Raw genomic sequence first — 17260 nt, 5'->3', positions numbered from 1 at the left:
AAATATGTTTTCAACACTGACCACTAGCACCAGTTGAATGGGCAAGACGTGTGCAAAGTATAATTTAAGCTGAAGTCATCTCTGCCACGTCACAAACCTTCACAGGAGCCCAGAAAAGCTACCTATCGGCGAAATCGGAGGTAAAAATCATGCCAGATCCCTGCAAGTGTACCGACGGTAAGCCAGCACATCCGCTTCCGCGCGTACCGTAAGCTTGCCCGCAGCAATGTTATTTGGTTAATGTATGACTCTGCCGTGTTTTTAAGTCCTTCCGCACGTCTTTCAGGTGGTGCGATATTTTTTGAGAAGGCTCTGAAAGTGTTCTTTTTATATTTCCTTATATTGCAAAGCACTACCGTCCGAAAACTTAAGATCCACGAAATGACACAAAAACGAATATCTACTTCGAGGAGGGATTAGTTTCTCAACAAAATTACTAGATCCTTACCGTGGATTTATCAAGCTGTATAGACGGTTAACGGGCACCCTCACACAGTCCCTGTTGGAGATCAGGTTGGAAAGAGGAGTATCATTGTCACTATCATATCAGAGACAGGCAGGGAAGGATATGATCATAATTAATCATTTAAGTGGTGGGCTTTTGTTAATTTGTTGCATCTTTGACCGAGTCAAAGTAAGTTTCTGTCAGTCTAATGTCATTGCCAAGGTGACATGACGTCATGTGGGTCTTGCAGGGTGCAAATGTGTTGACTGCAAGTGCGGTGCTGACTGCAAGTGCAAGGACTCTTCCAAGGCCTGTAAGTAAAATCTCACGGATCATACATGTAGATATAACAGGCGTGGGACCGTTTGGTACATACGTGACGTAATGAGTCACAGATGTATTTGCTGACTTAAACAGACAAGTGATTTGTCCGTCGTTGTTTAACGTTTATGTCCAAAATCAATCATTAATTGTACAATGCGGTTCACCTGGACAAGCACACTACCTGGCGAGTTTTGGGCGGCGTACACTGGGGCGTATACCCCATATTTCGGGGTACTTGAATGTAACTTAAACAAAGTTCCCACACTTAGACTCTCTTCACATTCACCGTCATGACAGAGGCACAACTGTGCTTAGTGAGACTCGTTAAAACATCATGTACATGACTGAACTTTCCCACGGGATGAGGAAAATACACATGGAGCAGTTCAAGTATTCGATAAATAATGTGGTTAACAGTTGTCAAGCCGGTTTGATGACTGTTTTATTCCTCAAAGTTTAGTCAGTTGTGACGATTGAGCCTGAGTATAGAGATTAGCAGTCTACTGTATACTATCTTCATACAACTACAACTACATTTGTATTACAAGTTTGATGGGGCTGATAAAGTTTTTCATAATATAACACAATATTGATAACGTAGTACATGAATTTTTGTTAGGTGACTCCGGCGACTGTAAGCCTTGTGAGAAGGAGTGCAAGACTGACCATGATCACCACAAACATTCTCACTGAACAGTGATCCCGAGTGCTGAGGCCCTGCAGGTACCTCATTGTTGTCATTCTGATAACTTTAAGTGGTATTTATTCAGTGGATGGCAGCATAATAAAAAAAAAATCTAATCATATACATGAATTTGTTGATGATATAAAATTGTGGCCTATCTATGGCAGGTACTTTCTGGGGAGTCCATCATAATGAACTTACACATGTACTGTATGAGATATGTCAGTCTTTCCTCTGCCAGCTTCTGATGAACTAAATAGTCACATGTTGCTAACCTTGTAAAATACTGGTAAGAAAGATGCAGGGAACTCACTTATTATTTCTTCTTCTTTTTTTTCAGACTGACTTGACAATGACAGATCACACCAAGCTAACAGGGAGTCCAAAAAATGCACAATATTTCTTAAATTCCTTTAAAGTTTGATATACTGAGCAAGTCGGAGACATATGACACATTGTTTTCGTTGTTCAGAAAAGCTTTCAATTAAAATGTAACATTTCTGTAGACATCATCATTATATCTTATCACTCCATCTCCTAATCCAGCTGCGGGCTGCCTCGGTGGCCTCTCTTACATGTCGATCACTGTCTGAGCAGGTTGGGCCGAGTTCACAGTAGACATGAATACACTGAAGTAAAGATGGCCTAATTTTGCATTGATAATATCACTGCAATATATACAACATACCTTTATAAGTCTTTTACCTAACTTACTGCAAGTATCACAACCACTGCAAGATGTCCTCAATGTTCATGATTTTGTTAACATCACAAAGCACAAAAGCATATACACAGTCACAGCAAAAACTGAAGATTACACATTCTCGATTTTCCGCATTATGTTGAATAGATTCACATTGCAAAATGTTAAGTCTCATTACTGTATGTGAGAATCAGTATGACTGCCATTTAGAATGGGCCAGTATGGACTTGTGCTTGTATCACTAATAGAGATTCTGATAAGCTCATACCAAACTATGCCAGCGTAGCATTATCATGGCATCAAATGGCCAGGAAGGTCATGAGTTCATGACATGGTTTAGCAGACCATACATGTACAATGTATCTGTTTTGAAAGGAATTTGCGCGCAAGTTGTGATGGACATTCCTGCTGTGAGAGAAGCCTAGGTTTTTATTTGGGGAGTTTCTTGAGTTCTGTTGCGAGCCACACAGCGAAGGACAGCAGTGTGAGCGATCCCAGCTGATGAGTGGAGGCCAGCCATGTGGGTACGTACAGGAGAAGGGTGCCGATGCCAAGGGAGATCTGTTTAGAGAGGAAAATCAACAAAGCGCTGTTAGAGCATGTGATCACTACTTGTGGAGTAGCCTCCTACATAATGAACATAGTGATCTGAATGCAAACTATGCAAACTTATTGGAGTATCCTTTTTTGTCTGTAAGTGCAATATGATTCTGAACCAGATTTGCCCAAACTTCCATGCTGTAGTAGATCATGTAGGAAAATTGCAACATGCATCACAGACACAAAACAGACATATACATACAAATGTATCTTACCTACACTCCCTAGTACAAATATGGGAGTGTGGAATTGCATGTAACATTCTTCATGCTTAAGCAACTAAAGCATCCAAACAAGGTGTGAAACAGCATGATGATGATACTGACCTGAACAACAGACATGCCAGCCATACAGCTGAGAGCCAGGCTGGCGCGGGGAGTGAGCCTCAGTCTCCGGGACCACACCCACAAACTCAGGATGGCAACAGCTGTGGTGGTGCCCTACAGATCAGCAGGATCCATTAAAAAAAAGTTACATCAAAGGCAAAAACACTCACTTAATTGTCAGTAAAGCTGCCTGATCTTGCATGTACTTTGGATTGGATTAGACATCACGAATATTTCAACCAAAAAGTTACTGATTTCTCATGCATGCCTTGTATCTTAAACTTAGTGTTGCAACCAGGTGCTGAACATGTGTCTTTAACCACTGTAGCTTGAATAATTCTTGCACAAGTTAAGCAGATATTTCTATGCTTTTGTCATAAAATACAATATTGTGTAACTGCATTTATGGAGTAGGAAGAAAGTTTATTTTCAAAGACAGAGTGAAGGAATGGCAATCTGCAACATACTATTACTAGTACTTATTTGAAACTACATTGTCATCATTATCATCAACATAACTTGTGCATCTACATGTGCATCAGACCATGTAATAGTAGAACAAAACTGTCATTCCAGGAATTATCAGGTACATATGGAACTCACCAGTATTCTGTGGTTGAACTGGACAGTGGTGTGGTTCTCAAACATGTTCTTCCACTTGGGGTCAAAGTTGAACAAGTCTTCAGGAATCCATCTGTCCCCAAACTTAGGAAAGGAGTTGTAGACAAGACCGGCATCCAGCCCTGCTACAAAGGCACCTTTGCAGATGAAAATGATACTCAGTACATGAAGAACTACAAACAGTATAAGCTATCATGCACATTGTAGGTAAAGACATTTGAACCATCAGGGATCTTATTCAATAGTGTGTGTTTCCTTACATTTGGGGTCAACTTTGTTTGGTAAGAGCACCCTGAGATATTTTTGCTTCATACCCTAACTGTAAATTTATAAACTGAACTAAATGCTATCACTCTACTCTAGATCTACAATGAAAGTCTTTGCATGATGTGTATAGTATGTGTAATAGTTTTAAATGAAGACACAGGAAGGATGTCTGTCAGCTAACTATGGTACACGATATTGTACATAGTTTGCATATACTGGTTGTAGAGTCACCCATCATCCCACAAGTCCAATCAACTTGATATCCACTATAGCATAGCATAGCATTTATTTGTTAGAATAAAGAACCAGCTTTAGTACATGTCTGCCTCCTAAGGTACCTGACAGTGCAGTGAAGAAGACCAGAGCCATGGTTCCATGTGCATACTTGCTGAGCTGCCTCATCTGACTCGTCATCTCAAACTACAACAAAGTACACAGAAATTACAAGTTGGTGAGATTTTGGTCATCATGGGCAAGTTAAGAACAGTCTTAACATTGAATGATAAATATTGAATACTGGTGTATCAAACAAGTGTCCTGGGAATCAATTCTTATAGAAACTTTCTTAACACGAAGGGGACAAGTATATCCTTAATGATCATACAGTACCACCATTCTCATCAAGAAAACAACTATCAGATATTGTCTGATCATAATGTGTACCAGTAATAAAATATAGTCTACTCTATTCAGCTCTGCTCTACTCTAGATCTACTCTACTCTGCTCTAGGTTACTCTACATCTTCTCTGCTCTAGTCCACTCTAGATTTACTCTAGATCTATACTATAGATCTTCTCTATTCTAGATTTACTCTACTCTACTCCACTCCACTCTTCTCCATTTCTCTCTACTCTACACCAATCTACTGTGCTCAAGTCTACTCTTCTCCATTCTACTGTCCACATAAGTTAGTTCCCTAACCTTCTGCCTAGGCAGCACATGCAGCAGTCCAGTCCACAGCAGGCCCACATACAGCAGGAAGGCTGAGCCGAGGTGTGACGCCAGCCTGTACTGACTAACTCTGGGGATGTCATCTCCTGGCTCCTCCAGTCCACTCTTCACCATGAACCAACCAAGCAGACCCTGCCCAGGAAATATGAACCCAAAAATAGTTTAACATACAATCTATGGCCAAAATACTGCAGTCCTAGCCTGGGCACCATCCGGATAGTAGTTCGCTCCCATGTTCGCTTCTGCTACTCATCTGGAGACTTGCGAATTCAATTGCCAGTTAATGAACGAATCAAGGAATAGGTTCTAGAGCACTCGTTTGATGACAACAGCACTTCCGCAAGCGGACGCTTCCAGAAGCATCTTTTTCATGTAAATCTGTACAATACCTGTAATGTATGATAAGCTCTCTGGCAGTAGTATCCAAAACCCAACACTAATCAGAATATCCACATATAAAATACACACAAATCTAGTATGAGACTTACCTGAAACACAAGAAGCGAGCCGAATGCTGCCAGCCTGGGCTTCATGGCTTTACTGACCCAGCCCTTCCTCCAGAAATAAGCTGCTGGGAGGAAGAACACCAGACCGATGGTCCTGCCCCACATGCGATGGAACCACTCCATGTAGAATATGAACTTGAACTCCTGAATGGTCATCTCACGATTCTGACTGGATAGGATACATCATTACAGTCAATTTTGTGGTGATATGGCTTTAAATAGCAGTATGAAAAGCCTGCTGCCATTTTGTAAGAACTGTATATGTATAGATATTCCTAGTCTTACAATGAGTCAAAAAGTTTTTATAAGGTTCTGAATATACTCAGCACTTACTACTTCCACTGTGGTGTCTCCTTGTACATCTTGAAATAGTCCTCCCATTCCTGCTGAGTTTGAGGTGGCTTCATCCCCTTGATTAGGTGCCAGTCTACCATAGACAGACCTGACTCGGTCAACCTGTTACGATAAAGCAGGCCCTTGGATGAATAGTGCTATGGATACCAAACATAATTAAAAGTGTGCCATTGATATCATATGCAGTCTTTTTTAATGTTCTATACAATAATTCTGACCAACTACTGTTATAGCAGACAAAAGTAATAGTATATTTATATACATCCTCACTTTTTGCTTTCAAACCTTAAAATTCATCAAGGCAATCAGATAACACAGACTCCACCTTCTCAGTCAAGAAGCGCCCTCTAGGAGAACATGCAGTAATTACAACACGCACACAAGTGTACACACACAGACCAAAAACATACTGATTCACACCAAGGAGGTTAAAAAAACACAATATTCAAACACAAAGGTAAGCTGAGTTTGAACAGAATCTAAAAGTAAAAGTAAATAAAAGCACAGTTACCTCGTGAGCCCTCCAATGGCCACAGCTCCAAACACCATCCCTGCTGAGACCAGCAGCCATGACCCAACAATCTTCTGAGCCCGAGCTGGAATCTGTTGTGTTACAGGAGCAGCTACACCAGCTGCTGTTGTGGTCTGTCTGAGCTGTGCAAGCCTGCAAGCATTCTGTTGAGGAGAATAGTTTCAACTTACAAGATACAGAAAATTATGATTCTTTCATTAAGTAAAAAACAATAACGTATCAATCTTTAGTTTAAAATGTTCAGTATGATGACCTGTATCATATCAAATGATAATGCCCTCGGATCTGAAAGTAAAACAGTCAACACTGACCTGTTTGGGTGCTGCTAGTTTTAACAGTGTTGCCGTGTTCCAGCCTCTACATCTTACTGGTGCAGAGAAGAGTGCAGCTCCTGTGTGAAGGGTCACACCCACACCTCTGCCACCAACCGACAACTTCTGTTGGTCAAGAATATCAATGAATCACCAAAACATCAGGAGATGAGAGAGCTAAATGATGATCTGTTTCTTCCTCCAAGTCACACACACAAAAAATCTGGCATCATAGTTTAAATACTCCTCAGAAGTCTGTTTGCTTGTTCGTTCATTTATTCATTCTGACCCTTTTAGTGCCTTGCGGCACATGAGGGATTTGATATTTACAGGGAGGGCTTGAGACATGTGCTTGAGACAACTCCTCAAGCATTGAACCCACATACTATATCCCTTCAAAAGATGTGTAGCACCGAGCAAGATGTCCTTCCAAGGATTGATCCGGGGTCTCAAGTTAAGGTCCCCCAGTGTTTGTCTCTCAGTTGCCATCTAATTGAAACCAGGAGCTCAACTTTGATGCTGCTACCAGGGGCAGGGACATCCCTCCTCAGAACCTCACTGTCCAGAAATTGTTTTTCAACCAAATATCTGAGCAAGGGGATAATTCCCCTGATCTGAGTACAGCTATGCTTTACAGCTTTAGCCAAGGTAGTGATGTTTGTAACGTATCCAAAGTAATGTGCTGATAACATTAAATGAAGCAGAGTAGAGTAGTTATATAACTGGGTGTGCCTCCATACTTATATACGTCTAGTCTTGATTCATATTTATGTAACGTTATTAATTTGAATAATTGAGTTATCCAGTTGTAACGTTGCAACCAATTAAGTATTTAAACCCAAATTGGTGCGCAAGAGGAGGTTACTAGTAACACTAGTTCACCTTTATCCGCAGGGTAACCTATATCCGTCGTTCTTAACAACAGAGCTTTTAAGGGTATCAAGTCAAATTTATGGACGGTGGTATCAAACTGTAATATTGTGAATGTACTGCAAATTGAAACCACCGTCCGCCCACATTGTCCATGAATACGTTTTTTAACAACGGATATAGGTTATCCCGCGGATAAAGGTGAACTAGCGTTATATGATTTTGTGGCAGATACGTTAACATCTTCATAAAATGGTAGCGGTGCACGTTTATATAGTGTGAAGTTATGCAACAAAACATTTTGAAAAGGCTATTTCTTACTGAGATCTGCTGTAGATGTCTTGTAGCCGCGCCTGGCGATGCACAAAGACGAAAGCAGCTCCTGCCAAATACACCACCGCCTGTAGCCAACCTTGAAAGCATGTTGGTGGGATATTTCTAGCTCAAAAGCACTCGGCCACCAATGTGAGCTCCCAATGTTACCAAACTCTTACCAAACACCTGACCTCTAACCCCAACCTAGGGCAGACTAAACGACTTGATATGTAGGGGAGGCCAAGATGGATAAATTAGAGTAAACGATGCTCAAAATCAACTTTTTCATTCGTCTTTTATAAAATATGGACTATAAACTTAGTATATAGAACAATATCTATATCAAATGTTTTCTGAAGTAATTTTTAAGATTAATAGAAAACTTGTGTTAACCCCTAGTTGAAAGTGCGCGAATCAAACCCTCCTCTGACCAATCACACGGCGTCCTGAAGTGCACAGGGGTCACTAAAAAAATACAACGCTGTGAACAGGAAAAGGTAAGATTAGAAATTTATTGACACTATCTATTGACAGGTCAATTGTGCAATTTGTGCAAACAGAAGCGTTTGTGACTGAAGCGATCTCACAGTCAGAGCAAGGAGCTTTTGTGGTCAGAATCTCTTGATATTTAGCGTTATAACGTTAAACCGTTATAGTCAACCTTCCAGACGTCAGGTATTTGCTCTTTTACGCCGTGGCTATTTTTGACACACCGGGTGGCTATTGACACACCCGCAGATGTCTATTGACAGACCGGGTGTGTCAATAGACCCCAAAAAAAATGTGTATTTACACACCGGGATACCAGCCAATCAGAGCTGGTCACAGTTATTTTGCATTATTGTCATTATTCCTCTCTCTAGCCAGTCAGTCCAAGGTGGAAACATGGCTGCCATGCTGAATGTGGGCGATGAATTCTCCACTTGGGCAGAGTTCAGCGAGGCGCTTGAGGCGTTCCAGGAAGCCCACCATGTTGAGCTAAGCAAAGTGACTTCTAAGACGGTTGCAAATGAGAATAGGCAGCTGCCGCAAAACGTTGACAAGTTTCCTGAGGAACATATCTACAGGGCAGTCAAATTTGGATGTATCCATCATGGCAAACCCCGATCAAGGAGCACGGGAATTCGTGGGAATCATGCGTAAGTACACATCTATTCAATAGCTTCCAGTATAATAGTTCAGGTCAATCTCAAAGCATTAGTAACGGGAAATCGACAGTGCCAAAATAATGTTTACTTTGCCTCTGGATCTGCAGTTGTTGTTTTTACAAGACCCCTGCTTGTCTTTGAACTCAACTTGTCCTTCCCTTCTGAGCCAGGATTTCCACTGTCATTTAATTCATAAATGTACAAACATTGTCCCCAGAGCGCCACACAAGGTCGTTGCCCCATATACACTGCATATTAGAGTCGTTTGTGGTCGTTTGTGGTTGTTTGTGGTCGTTTGTGGTCGTTTGTGGTATTTAGGCAGACCGTACAAGAGGTAGCGGTTTGACTAGCCTCTGCTCCCACAGCTCCATCAGGCTCTGCTCCCAAAACCACCTTTACAAACTCCTCTGGCTGTTAATGCACTCATCGCCACTGCAGTTTCTAAATAGGCTGCAATACTCTCTGCGAGCACTGCCCTTGTAATTATGGTGTCAAAAGCCACACAGTCCTTGAGTAAGTGTCCCACCATATCTTCTACTGTTCTATTACAGGTACTAGAAGGGCATAGCTTGCATGGGACTGATACTAGTGTTACTTCTCTGGTACTGTGCTCAAGTGCACAAAATGTTGTAGAGCCTTCTGGTGTTTGGGGTTGTATCTTCTTGCTAGTGACCACAGCTTGTGGAGTTCAGCTCTGAGTTCAAACAGTGTAGAGAATCTATCTTTATCACTCCTTGTGGAAATCTATTCTCTCTCCTCCTTGGTGCTCACTGTCCTCTTCGCTATTTGTTTCCATTCCATTCTCATTGGTCACTCACTCACTCACTCACTCACTCACTCACTCTCACTCTCACTCACTCACTCACTCACTCACTCACTCACTCACTCACTCACTCACTCACTCACTCACTCACTCACTCACTCTGTGTCCATTTTTTATGTTGCAGAAGCTTCAAAATGGGATGTCCAGCAGAGATCTACGTCTCCTCAGACCGCAAGAAAAGAAAGCTTGTCATCAAAACCCTCAACAACAACCATAACCATGAAGTGAATGAAGAAGTCCTGAAGTTGAGCCCCTCAAAGCGAATATTAGGAGGAGACTTTCTTGAAGAAGCCTGTAAGCTCACCAGGTTAAGGGTGTGGAAATTCTGAAAGAACACATACTAGTACGCAAGTCTAGTGGGAATCTTAGTATCAACCCTAAGGATGTGTCACTAGCTGGAAATATTTTGGCTATTCCCGATTTGTCAATAGCTTGGTCTATTTTGTATCTGAGTCAATACCAGGACACATTTTGTCTATTGACACACCCAGTGTGTCAACAGCTGGAAACATTTGGCTATTGACACACCCAGTATGTCAATAGCCTTGCCCTACTTTTGTATCCGAATGCAAAAACATGACTGTTGCATATCCGACAGATGATAAATGACTCCTATGAAATAAATTTAAACCTCCTCGTGCTATCAAAACTCAAATAGTGAGGTCACTATGTTCTTGGTAAACATTGAATAATTTGAATATTGTTATAATGGCCAAACTTAGGCTTAGGCAGTATCTGCAAAAGTTTATCCTTTATGACAGCAACATGACTGAAAACTGTGCCCTGTCCCCAGCAAGCAGGACGAGGTACACCATGGAGGTGTGTGTGGACTCTGTGGAGTCAGCTGTAAATGCGGAGGATGGAGGTGAGCGGGACGTTAGATGTTGATAAGATGTTGAGAATTTGTCGTTTTGATTCTTGGAACCCCATTTGTTTGACATGTGATACCAGTAGATAGGACTAGCAATATTATTCTGTTTACCCTGCCCTTTATGAGGGTCTGCATATTGGGTACAGATAACTTTTAAAGTAAATTCAGAAAAAAATCCATTTGTATTACGCTAAAATCTGTGCTGTTTGCCTACGCCTTTACGGAAATTGGGTACTGCTATTTTGCAATGGTAATGAATCCTTGTAGAAATTCCTGTATCTGAGTCCAGATCTTTTGTAATGACTCTTACTTCCATGGTAAAGGTGCATCAAGGCTGGAGCTGTGTGGAAACCTGATGGAAGGAGGGACCACTCCAACTTTAGGTCAGTCATTGTCTCCCTCTAGCAGTTAGGGTATGAACTGCAGGTTGAAAACTACCTGAATTAGGGTGAAGGTGAGTTGTGGAAACGAATAGGGCTGTGCACGCCTATTCATTTTACTCCTACCTGTAACTTTTTATGCTACAGACTGGCACTATTAAGCATCTTATCAAGTATCATGAAAGTATTTTGTAAGTCAGTTTAATGTGCAAGATCTAGATCTTCCAACTTATGCTAGATGTATGCTAATGTGTAATTCAATTGAATATGATTTATTTTTTCTGACATCTCTATCCCCTTGCATAACATGAAGATGAAGACTTCTCCATGTAGTATGAAAACAAAGATTACTTCACATATTACTTATTGATATGATAATACCAAGTCTGCTTTTTTATTTTACCATATCCGTTGCCCATCATATGTTAGCTTATTCACACATCTTGAAAAGACCCACCAGACAGACCTGTTTGCTGATACAGGGCTGCTGAGGGTGGTGAAGCAGAAAGTGAGGATCCCCGTGTACGTGATGATTCGCCCCCGGGGTGGGGACTTCCTGTACAGCATCACAGAACGACAGGTCATGATGGCCGACCTGTGTCTGGCCAAGGAAGAGGGTGCTGATGGGATAGTGCTTGGTGCACTTACAGAGTGGGTACCCAAAATTATTTGGAGCTAAATTAAAGCAGTACATGTATACAGTACCTAAAGAAATGCTGCTCCATCCATACCTAGTCATTTCCTTGATTCTTGTCCATTTTTATGGAAAAAAAAATGAAACCACAGTACAAAAAGGAAAAAGCCTTGAGAAAGTATCTACCAACTGTTTGACATTTGTTGTAACATTTTTTTCATGTTATTAGGCCACGTTGATTTGATTATATGGATGACATCCGCGCTCGCACCAATTTTCGGCCATTTCCAAAAAAAAAAAAAGTTTTGGACCACATAGTAAATTGTGCAAAGCAGCTGTGAAATGAGCACAAATATTCCATAGATTGAAAAAAAAGTATCAGAAAATCGATAACTGATGCCATAGAATGCCAAAATAAATCTCAAAAGTCAAAGAATAAGATGTGAAAGGACAGAAAGAAAAAAAAAGTATTTTTGGTAGGGGTTTGTACATGTACCAGTAAATTCAGGATAGGTCCCGTTCAGGTCCAGAGGATCATTTCCAGGTGGACGTGAACCTGGACCTGATTGTCTTTGGAAACTTGAGAACTGATAATACTCAAAACAATGGTAATTGGTCAATTTTGCTACAAAGGAATCTCTTTGGTGGATCATTGGACCACCCCTGGCATTTTAAAATCCCATCTTCATGTAATAAAGGCTAACTGTCTCTGTACCTTTGCCTGTAGAAACTTGGTACACGTGACTATAACCTCTACTCACTTCGCTCTTGTTGTCTTCTTGGGCCGGTAAGACCCCAAACACCCGCCGACATAGTGTGTCCATTTTGCAATTGGCGAACCCCGTTCGTCTGATTTTTTTTCAGGTCTGTTTATTTCAGATTGGTCCAAGAAGAAAAAAAATGTTTCGCACCCGTATGATGTACTGGTCGCAACATCTAACTGTTGGTATACCATACTTGGTGTTTGTAGTCCTATGTTCAACCTTCCTGGCCACATTGATTTCATACTGAAGCCAACTTTTTTTTTTGGCCAAACTTTTTTTTTTATTCGCTCGCTCGCATCAATTTTGGAGTTCCCAGAGGATGTCATCCATATAATCAAATCAACATGGCCTTACACATAATGTTAGACATGGTAAACATGATAGTACTGTACTATGTAATTGGCATTAATGATTGAAAGTTTTAAGATTATATTTATAAGTCTGAGCTGTGCTATGCTTTTTGTTCATTTACACTTATAGGGATGGCAGAATAGACAAGGATCTCTGTATGGAGTTGATCGGTAATTCTCATTTACTTCAAACCGTATCACATTGATGCTTTAAATGTCTATCTCTGAATTCAATGTTTATCTATAAAGAATTGGTACAGATATATTTTTTTACATTCTTTTGCCTTTCCTCTCAGTTTTAGCAAGGCCGTTGCCAGTGACTTTCCATAGAGGTTAGTCAAAGTTTATCATCGTTGTGATTGATATCTGTAGATGACATACTTTGTGGAAAAGTTTGACCAAACATAGTGTTTTGAAAACCTGCTGATGGACAAGAACCAGGAGACTGCTGACCAGCATATTCATGAGCTTGACACCTGAAGAAGGGGTAACCAACCCTTCCAGTTTACAGGGGTGTTCTCCCAAGGGTGACTTTAATGAAGTATTGTAAGCACAATAACTGTTTGCTTGTTTTCAGTACCAGAGTTCCTTGATAAGTGATTAAGGATATTATCTCATAGACGTTGGCATGACTTGTGTAATTGTTTAGTAGGTTAGCAGGTAGCCACTTTGGCATAGATTGTAGTTTAGCGTCCCTTAGGTGGGCAAAGCTACTTAGGGACAGGGGAGTGGTATTAGAATGTGGAGAAAATAGGTGATACAGGTTCACAAAAGTGAACAGGAGTGAAGGCAATACTATACTTTTTTCAACTTTGTACTCAACGGTAAAAAATGTGAGTTCGAAATGTGTATGATAATTGGTTTTGATGTTTTCTAAAACAATATTCAGCAGCATTTTTATAAAAATCCCCTCCCAACCCATCCTTGTCCATCCCTTACTCCTGCCCATTGTGCCCTTGCAGCGTTTGACATGGTGGAGGACCCCTCCCAGGCCCTGGAGGATGTCATCTCCCTGGGCTGTGAGAGACTGCTCACCAGTGGTTGTGACTCCACCGTTTTGGAGGGTCTTCCCACCCTTAAAAAACTCACAGAACAGGTAAGGTCTGGTGAAGAAACTCTTGGGGCAGGTCAAAATGTTTAGTTCATTATAGGTCATGTGTGAGAGGATACATAAGTGAAATCATATTGGTGCTTGAAAATAGAAGTCAAAGTCAAACAACAAAGACTTCAACAAAGTCAAGTACATGTACAAGCAATGTGTCTGGAGGCAGTAGGATCATTGTTACCCATCAGTGTAGTAGCACAGATTCTTGTATTTACACAAAACACAAACTGTCCAACCAGACCTGCGGTATGGCATGTATCATAAGGAGACTTCAGTCCCCTGTAATTAATGACTGATTGTAACAAAACCCTCAAGTCTAACTCCTTATCCAGACCTTTGACCTGAGTGTCATAGATCATATAGATGACAGGTACCAGTGATGTCTAGACTTTAAGTCCTTGTTGTAAGTGATATTCTAACAGTACATAAAAACATTATGTTGTATGATTTTTAGGGAGTGTGAATTATGTTTATGTAGTTTGGGAATTCCATAAGACTGTTGTGTTTTACTGCAAATGGTATATATTTACTAGATTATGTCTACTTGTTGCACATACTGACATTGACTTTCCAGAGAAATTCCTTGCTGGCTTTTAGTTTAGATGCCAATCATAATTAAAGAAGGCACCTGGTGGATATCACATTTAAGTTGTGATTGCTGATAATTCTCCTTGATGTGCCTCTGGGCAGAGTGATTAGGTTCTGATAAAACAGCCAGGAACACTGGTACAGAACAGGATATGTGGAAGCTAAACAAAGGAACTTTTGTACCTGCTTTTAGTTGGCTTAATTGAACTTAATCTTACGTCAACCTTTTGATAACTGTGCTAGCAAATTGTTCTGTCTATTTATGATGTTTTCAGTTGATTATAGACATGAACTAGACATTATAACTGTGTGTCAGGAAAACTTGTCCTTCTATGACTCAGGAAAAGTGATTTTGATTGTCATGTTTACTTTGCAGCCTTGTCACACTGTTTTTTCACAAATAGATTGCATTTCTTCACCCTGCCCTCATGAAACATTGGGACCTATTTCTGTTATTTTTGAAAATATTCCTCGATGAACCGTAAACTGAAACACTAGAAATGAGGCTGCCCCTGTGGGAGGGACTGACAGCGGGTTGTCAGCACCTCTGACCTTCCTGCTCCTCAACTTCTCTGTTTGCTGCTCCTCCAACTCAAGGCTTTCAACTTGTTTTTCTATTTCTGTTTGTCTTGCAAGTTTGGGGGGTTATCTAACCTTTACCATAAACAAAATATGTCATCAGCATTTTAATTGGACAGATGGCTTGGATGGCCAGGATGTTGGTTTATCTCCTGAGGTCGGTGTGTCTGTCAGTGGGACATTCTTCCCTGGGATAACTTGGCAACTCAGAAGTCCCTTGACTTTCTGCAATAACAACTACCTCTTTAGTTACAAGGATAAGTTTTTGCCTATTTCGCAAGTGCTAATGAGCATTATAATAGATTTGGATGAAATGTGATTGTGTGAAGTTTGCTTTGTGACGACATTGAAATGCCTGGAATTAAAGTAATGCTGCCTGACCTTTAAACAGACATTTTTCAAGAGTCATGCACAATGTATAAAGTGAACCGTAGATTTCGTGCTTTAATGTTATTTTTGGCCCAAGTCCCATGTAGCTAGATGCTTTTATTCACAGACAAAAAGGTGTACTCTCAAGCCTGGTAACTAATGTAATTGTCTCTCGAGATGATGCTAGCAAACCAATGCAAGCAAATGACATGGAGTGGATGTTTGTCTAGTCAGCACATATACGCAGCTAGTAATCTTGACTTTAATACAGTGTTTCTCTTTTGCTTCCAGGCCAGAGGAAGAATCACCATAGTACCAGGTAAACAAGAATTTATTTAACATTTATGTGAAGCAGGCTAAAGTAGGTCTGCACATAGTTTCTAGTTCTGTGTATCATCCTATTTCATTATAACCATGGGAGTCAGAGGTAACAATGTCTAAGCTGAGTACCTAGATGCCATGTTTCCAGGACACTGTGAGGTGTAGACATACATGTAACATGTGCTTGTGTTGGTGGAGGTGGTGGCATCAATGAGAGGAACCTGCCCAGAGTGCTGGAGGGGACAGGAGCCAGGGAGTTCCACTGTTCGGCCAGCAGCTTCAAACAGTCGGGCATGGCGTACAGGAACACGGCTGTGTGCATGGGAGGGGCGCTCAGACCACCCGAGTTTGGCTACAAAGTGGCCAGCACAGACAGAGTCCGAACATTGAACCAGATAGCTGAATCTACTGTGCAATGGAGTGTCTATTAGAACAAAAAGTTTGAAATGGAACATTTGATGTATCTTTTATGGAATTTACTTTTTAATCACTATAATGTTTATTTCTCATTCTACTCATTCGACTATTGTCTTCATTGTACTGTAGACCCATCCTCAGCAGGAACATGGATATATATTCATACACTCATGAGTCACACAGTTTATCACCATTAACTGTAAAACAAACACTAGTGAAAATATGACTGATAAAGACTATCCTGGAATAGAACCACAGGCTACTGATAATCTTTGATTGTTTATTTGATCGTACACTCATAGTCAGTTCCCAGAAGGGCTGCCCTCCAAGCCTAAAAACCAACAGTTCAACCCCTAAAGCTTCTTACACATAATTAAAGAGCAGGGAATCAGCAGCTGCAGTCAGCACGTGTAAGCCCAAACTAACCGATGTCTCCCGTGAACAATGCTGGTTGAGTGACCAACCCCAGTCCTCCCAGTGTAAGCTCATGTTTCCCTTGCAGAATCCTCCACGCCTGGAGTTCTTCATTCACATGTTCCGTGTATAACACTGACCCAACATTTAGTCCAGGCATTTCCCCTGCCAATCCCACAGGCTGAGAGTTAACCCCCCTTGTTCCCTGTCCTGGCCCTCTTAACCTATTAGACCCGTGATGAGATACGCCGCTGGTCTTGTTGTGATGACGGACCACAGGACGTTAGAAGGTGATATCCACACAGGCAAACCTTAGGAAATCTCTTCGAACCTCCGGATATTTTCAGGAAAGAAAACCGAAAGAAAACTTCGGCCGACCTGCTAGTAAAAATAGGCCAAGATTTTTTTCGTCTGTTAACTTCGACATATCTGTTTCTGCGTTCGCCCATCATTTTGTCAGTTTCAAATAGCGATACTCGGAGTTCATCGCAAGTTTCCTGTTTTTCGCGTGCAGCGCTTGTCGGAATGTTTGTGAGGAAACTTTTATTCGTTCCAAGATTGAATTGTGGCGCCATTCTTAGAATTGGCATTGAACATGAAAGTGAGGATGACCTAGGTTCTCATCAAATGCACGGTGGTGTATAGACAAATACTTCCTGGATCATCAATATGAGACCAAAGGTGGG

At 41.0% G+C, this 17260-nt stretch overlaps 2 protein-coding genes and 1 long non-coding RNA gene across 6 annotated transcripts; 2 read left to right on the top strand and 1 right to left on the bottom strand.

Moving 5' to 3' along the window:
- Window positions 1-2: 2 nt before the first annotated feature.
- LOC118414371 lies at window positions 3-2319 on the top strand. The gene is made up of 4 exons (XR_004830952.1): window positions 3-177; window positions 696-758; window positions 1389-1492; window positions 1795-2319. It is a non-coding gene; the product is annotated as an uncharacterized LOC118414371 (long non-coding RNA).
- Window positions 1768-8024, bottom strand: LOC118414312 (cytochrome c oxidase assembly protein COX15 homolog). The gene is made up of 10 exons (XM_035818281.1): window positions 7818-8024; window positions 6627-6752; window positions 6295-6458; window positions 5763-5885; window positions 5412-5598; window positions 4894-5055; window positions 4310-4391; window positions 3687-3841; window positions 3084-3197; window positions 1768-2718 (listed from the first exon to the last, which is right to left on the bottom strand). The coding sequence occupies exons 1-10, from the start codon at window positions 7917-7919 to the stop codon at window positions 2587-2589; spliced, it is 1347 nt and encodes a 448-aa protein (XP_035674174.1). The 5' UTR covers window positions 7920-8024; the 3' UTR covers window positions 1768-2586.
- Window positions 8025-8230: 206 nt separating this feature from the next.
- Window positions 8231-16421, top strand: LOC118414321 (copper homeostasis protein cutC homolog). Of its 4 annotated transcripts, none has more exons than XM_035818295.1 (11): window positions 8231-8308; window positions 8675-8950; window positions 9907-10076; window positions 10576-10647; window positions 10977-11036; window positions 11516-11684; window positions 12912-12952; window positions 13078-13113; window positions 13744-13877; window positions 15714-15741; window positions 15942-16421. In XM_035818295.1, exons 2-11 carry the CDS (start codon window positions 8697-8699, stop codon window positions 16172-16174), a joined length of 1197 nt encoding a protein of 398 aa, XP_035674188.1. In that variant the 5' UTR covers window positions 8231-8308; window positions 8675-8696; the 3' UTR covers window positions 16175-16421. The 4 variants fall into 4 exon arrangements, with proteins under 4 accessions (XP_035674188.1, XP_035674191.1, XP_035674189.1 ...); XM_035818298.1 differs by having other exon boundaries at window positions 8291-8308; window positions 8679-8950; XM_035818296.1 differs by lacking the exon at window positions 8231-8308 and adding an exon at window positions 8325-8421.
- Window positions 16422-17260: the final 839 nt, after the last annotated feature.

Source organism: Branchiostoma floridae, chromosome 4, assembly GCF_000003815.2.
Source record: "Branchiostoma floridae strain S238N-H82 chromosome 4, Bfl_VNyyK, whole genome shotgun sequence".
NCBI classification, from domain to species: domain Eukaryota; kingdom Metazoa; phylum Chordata; class Leptocardii; order Amphioxiformes; family Branchiostomatidae; genus Branchiostoma; species Branchiostoma floridae.
This window is presented reverse-complemented; position numbering and strand designations above follow the sequence as displayed.

What these genes read in the sequence shown, in the direction of transcription:
- LOC118414312 (XM_035818281.1), bottom strand. Translation starts at nt 7,919, where the DNA reads ATGCTTTCAAGGTTGGCTACAGGCGGTGGTGTATTTGGCAGGAGCTGC. An exon ending in ATGTGCTGCCTAGGCAGAAG is followed by an intron (nt 4,392 to 4,893) that starts GTTAGGGAACTA and finishes ACTTTGTTGTAG; the next exon opens with TTTGAGATGACGAGTCAGAT. An exon ending in AGTTCAACCACAGAATACTG is followed by an intron (nt 3,198 to 3,686) that starts GTGAGTTCCATA and finishes GCTGATCTGTAG; the next exon opens with GGCACCACCACAGCTGTTGC.
- LOC118414321 (XM_035818295.1), top strand. Translation starts at nt 8,697, where the DNA reads ATGGCTGCCATGCTGAATGTGGGCGATGAATTCTCCACTTGGGCAGAG. An exon ending in GGAATTCGTGGGAATCATGC is followed by an intron (nt 8,951 to 9,906) that starts GTAAGTACACAT and finishes TTTATGTTGCAG; the next exon opens with AAGCTTCAAAATGGGATGTC. An exon ending in GCCAGTGACTTTCCATAGAG is followed by an intron (nt 13,114 to 13,743) that starts GTTAGTCAAAGT and finishes GTGCCCTTGCAG; the next exon opens with CGTTTGACATGGTGGAGGAC.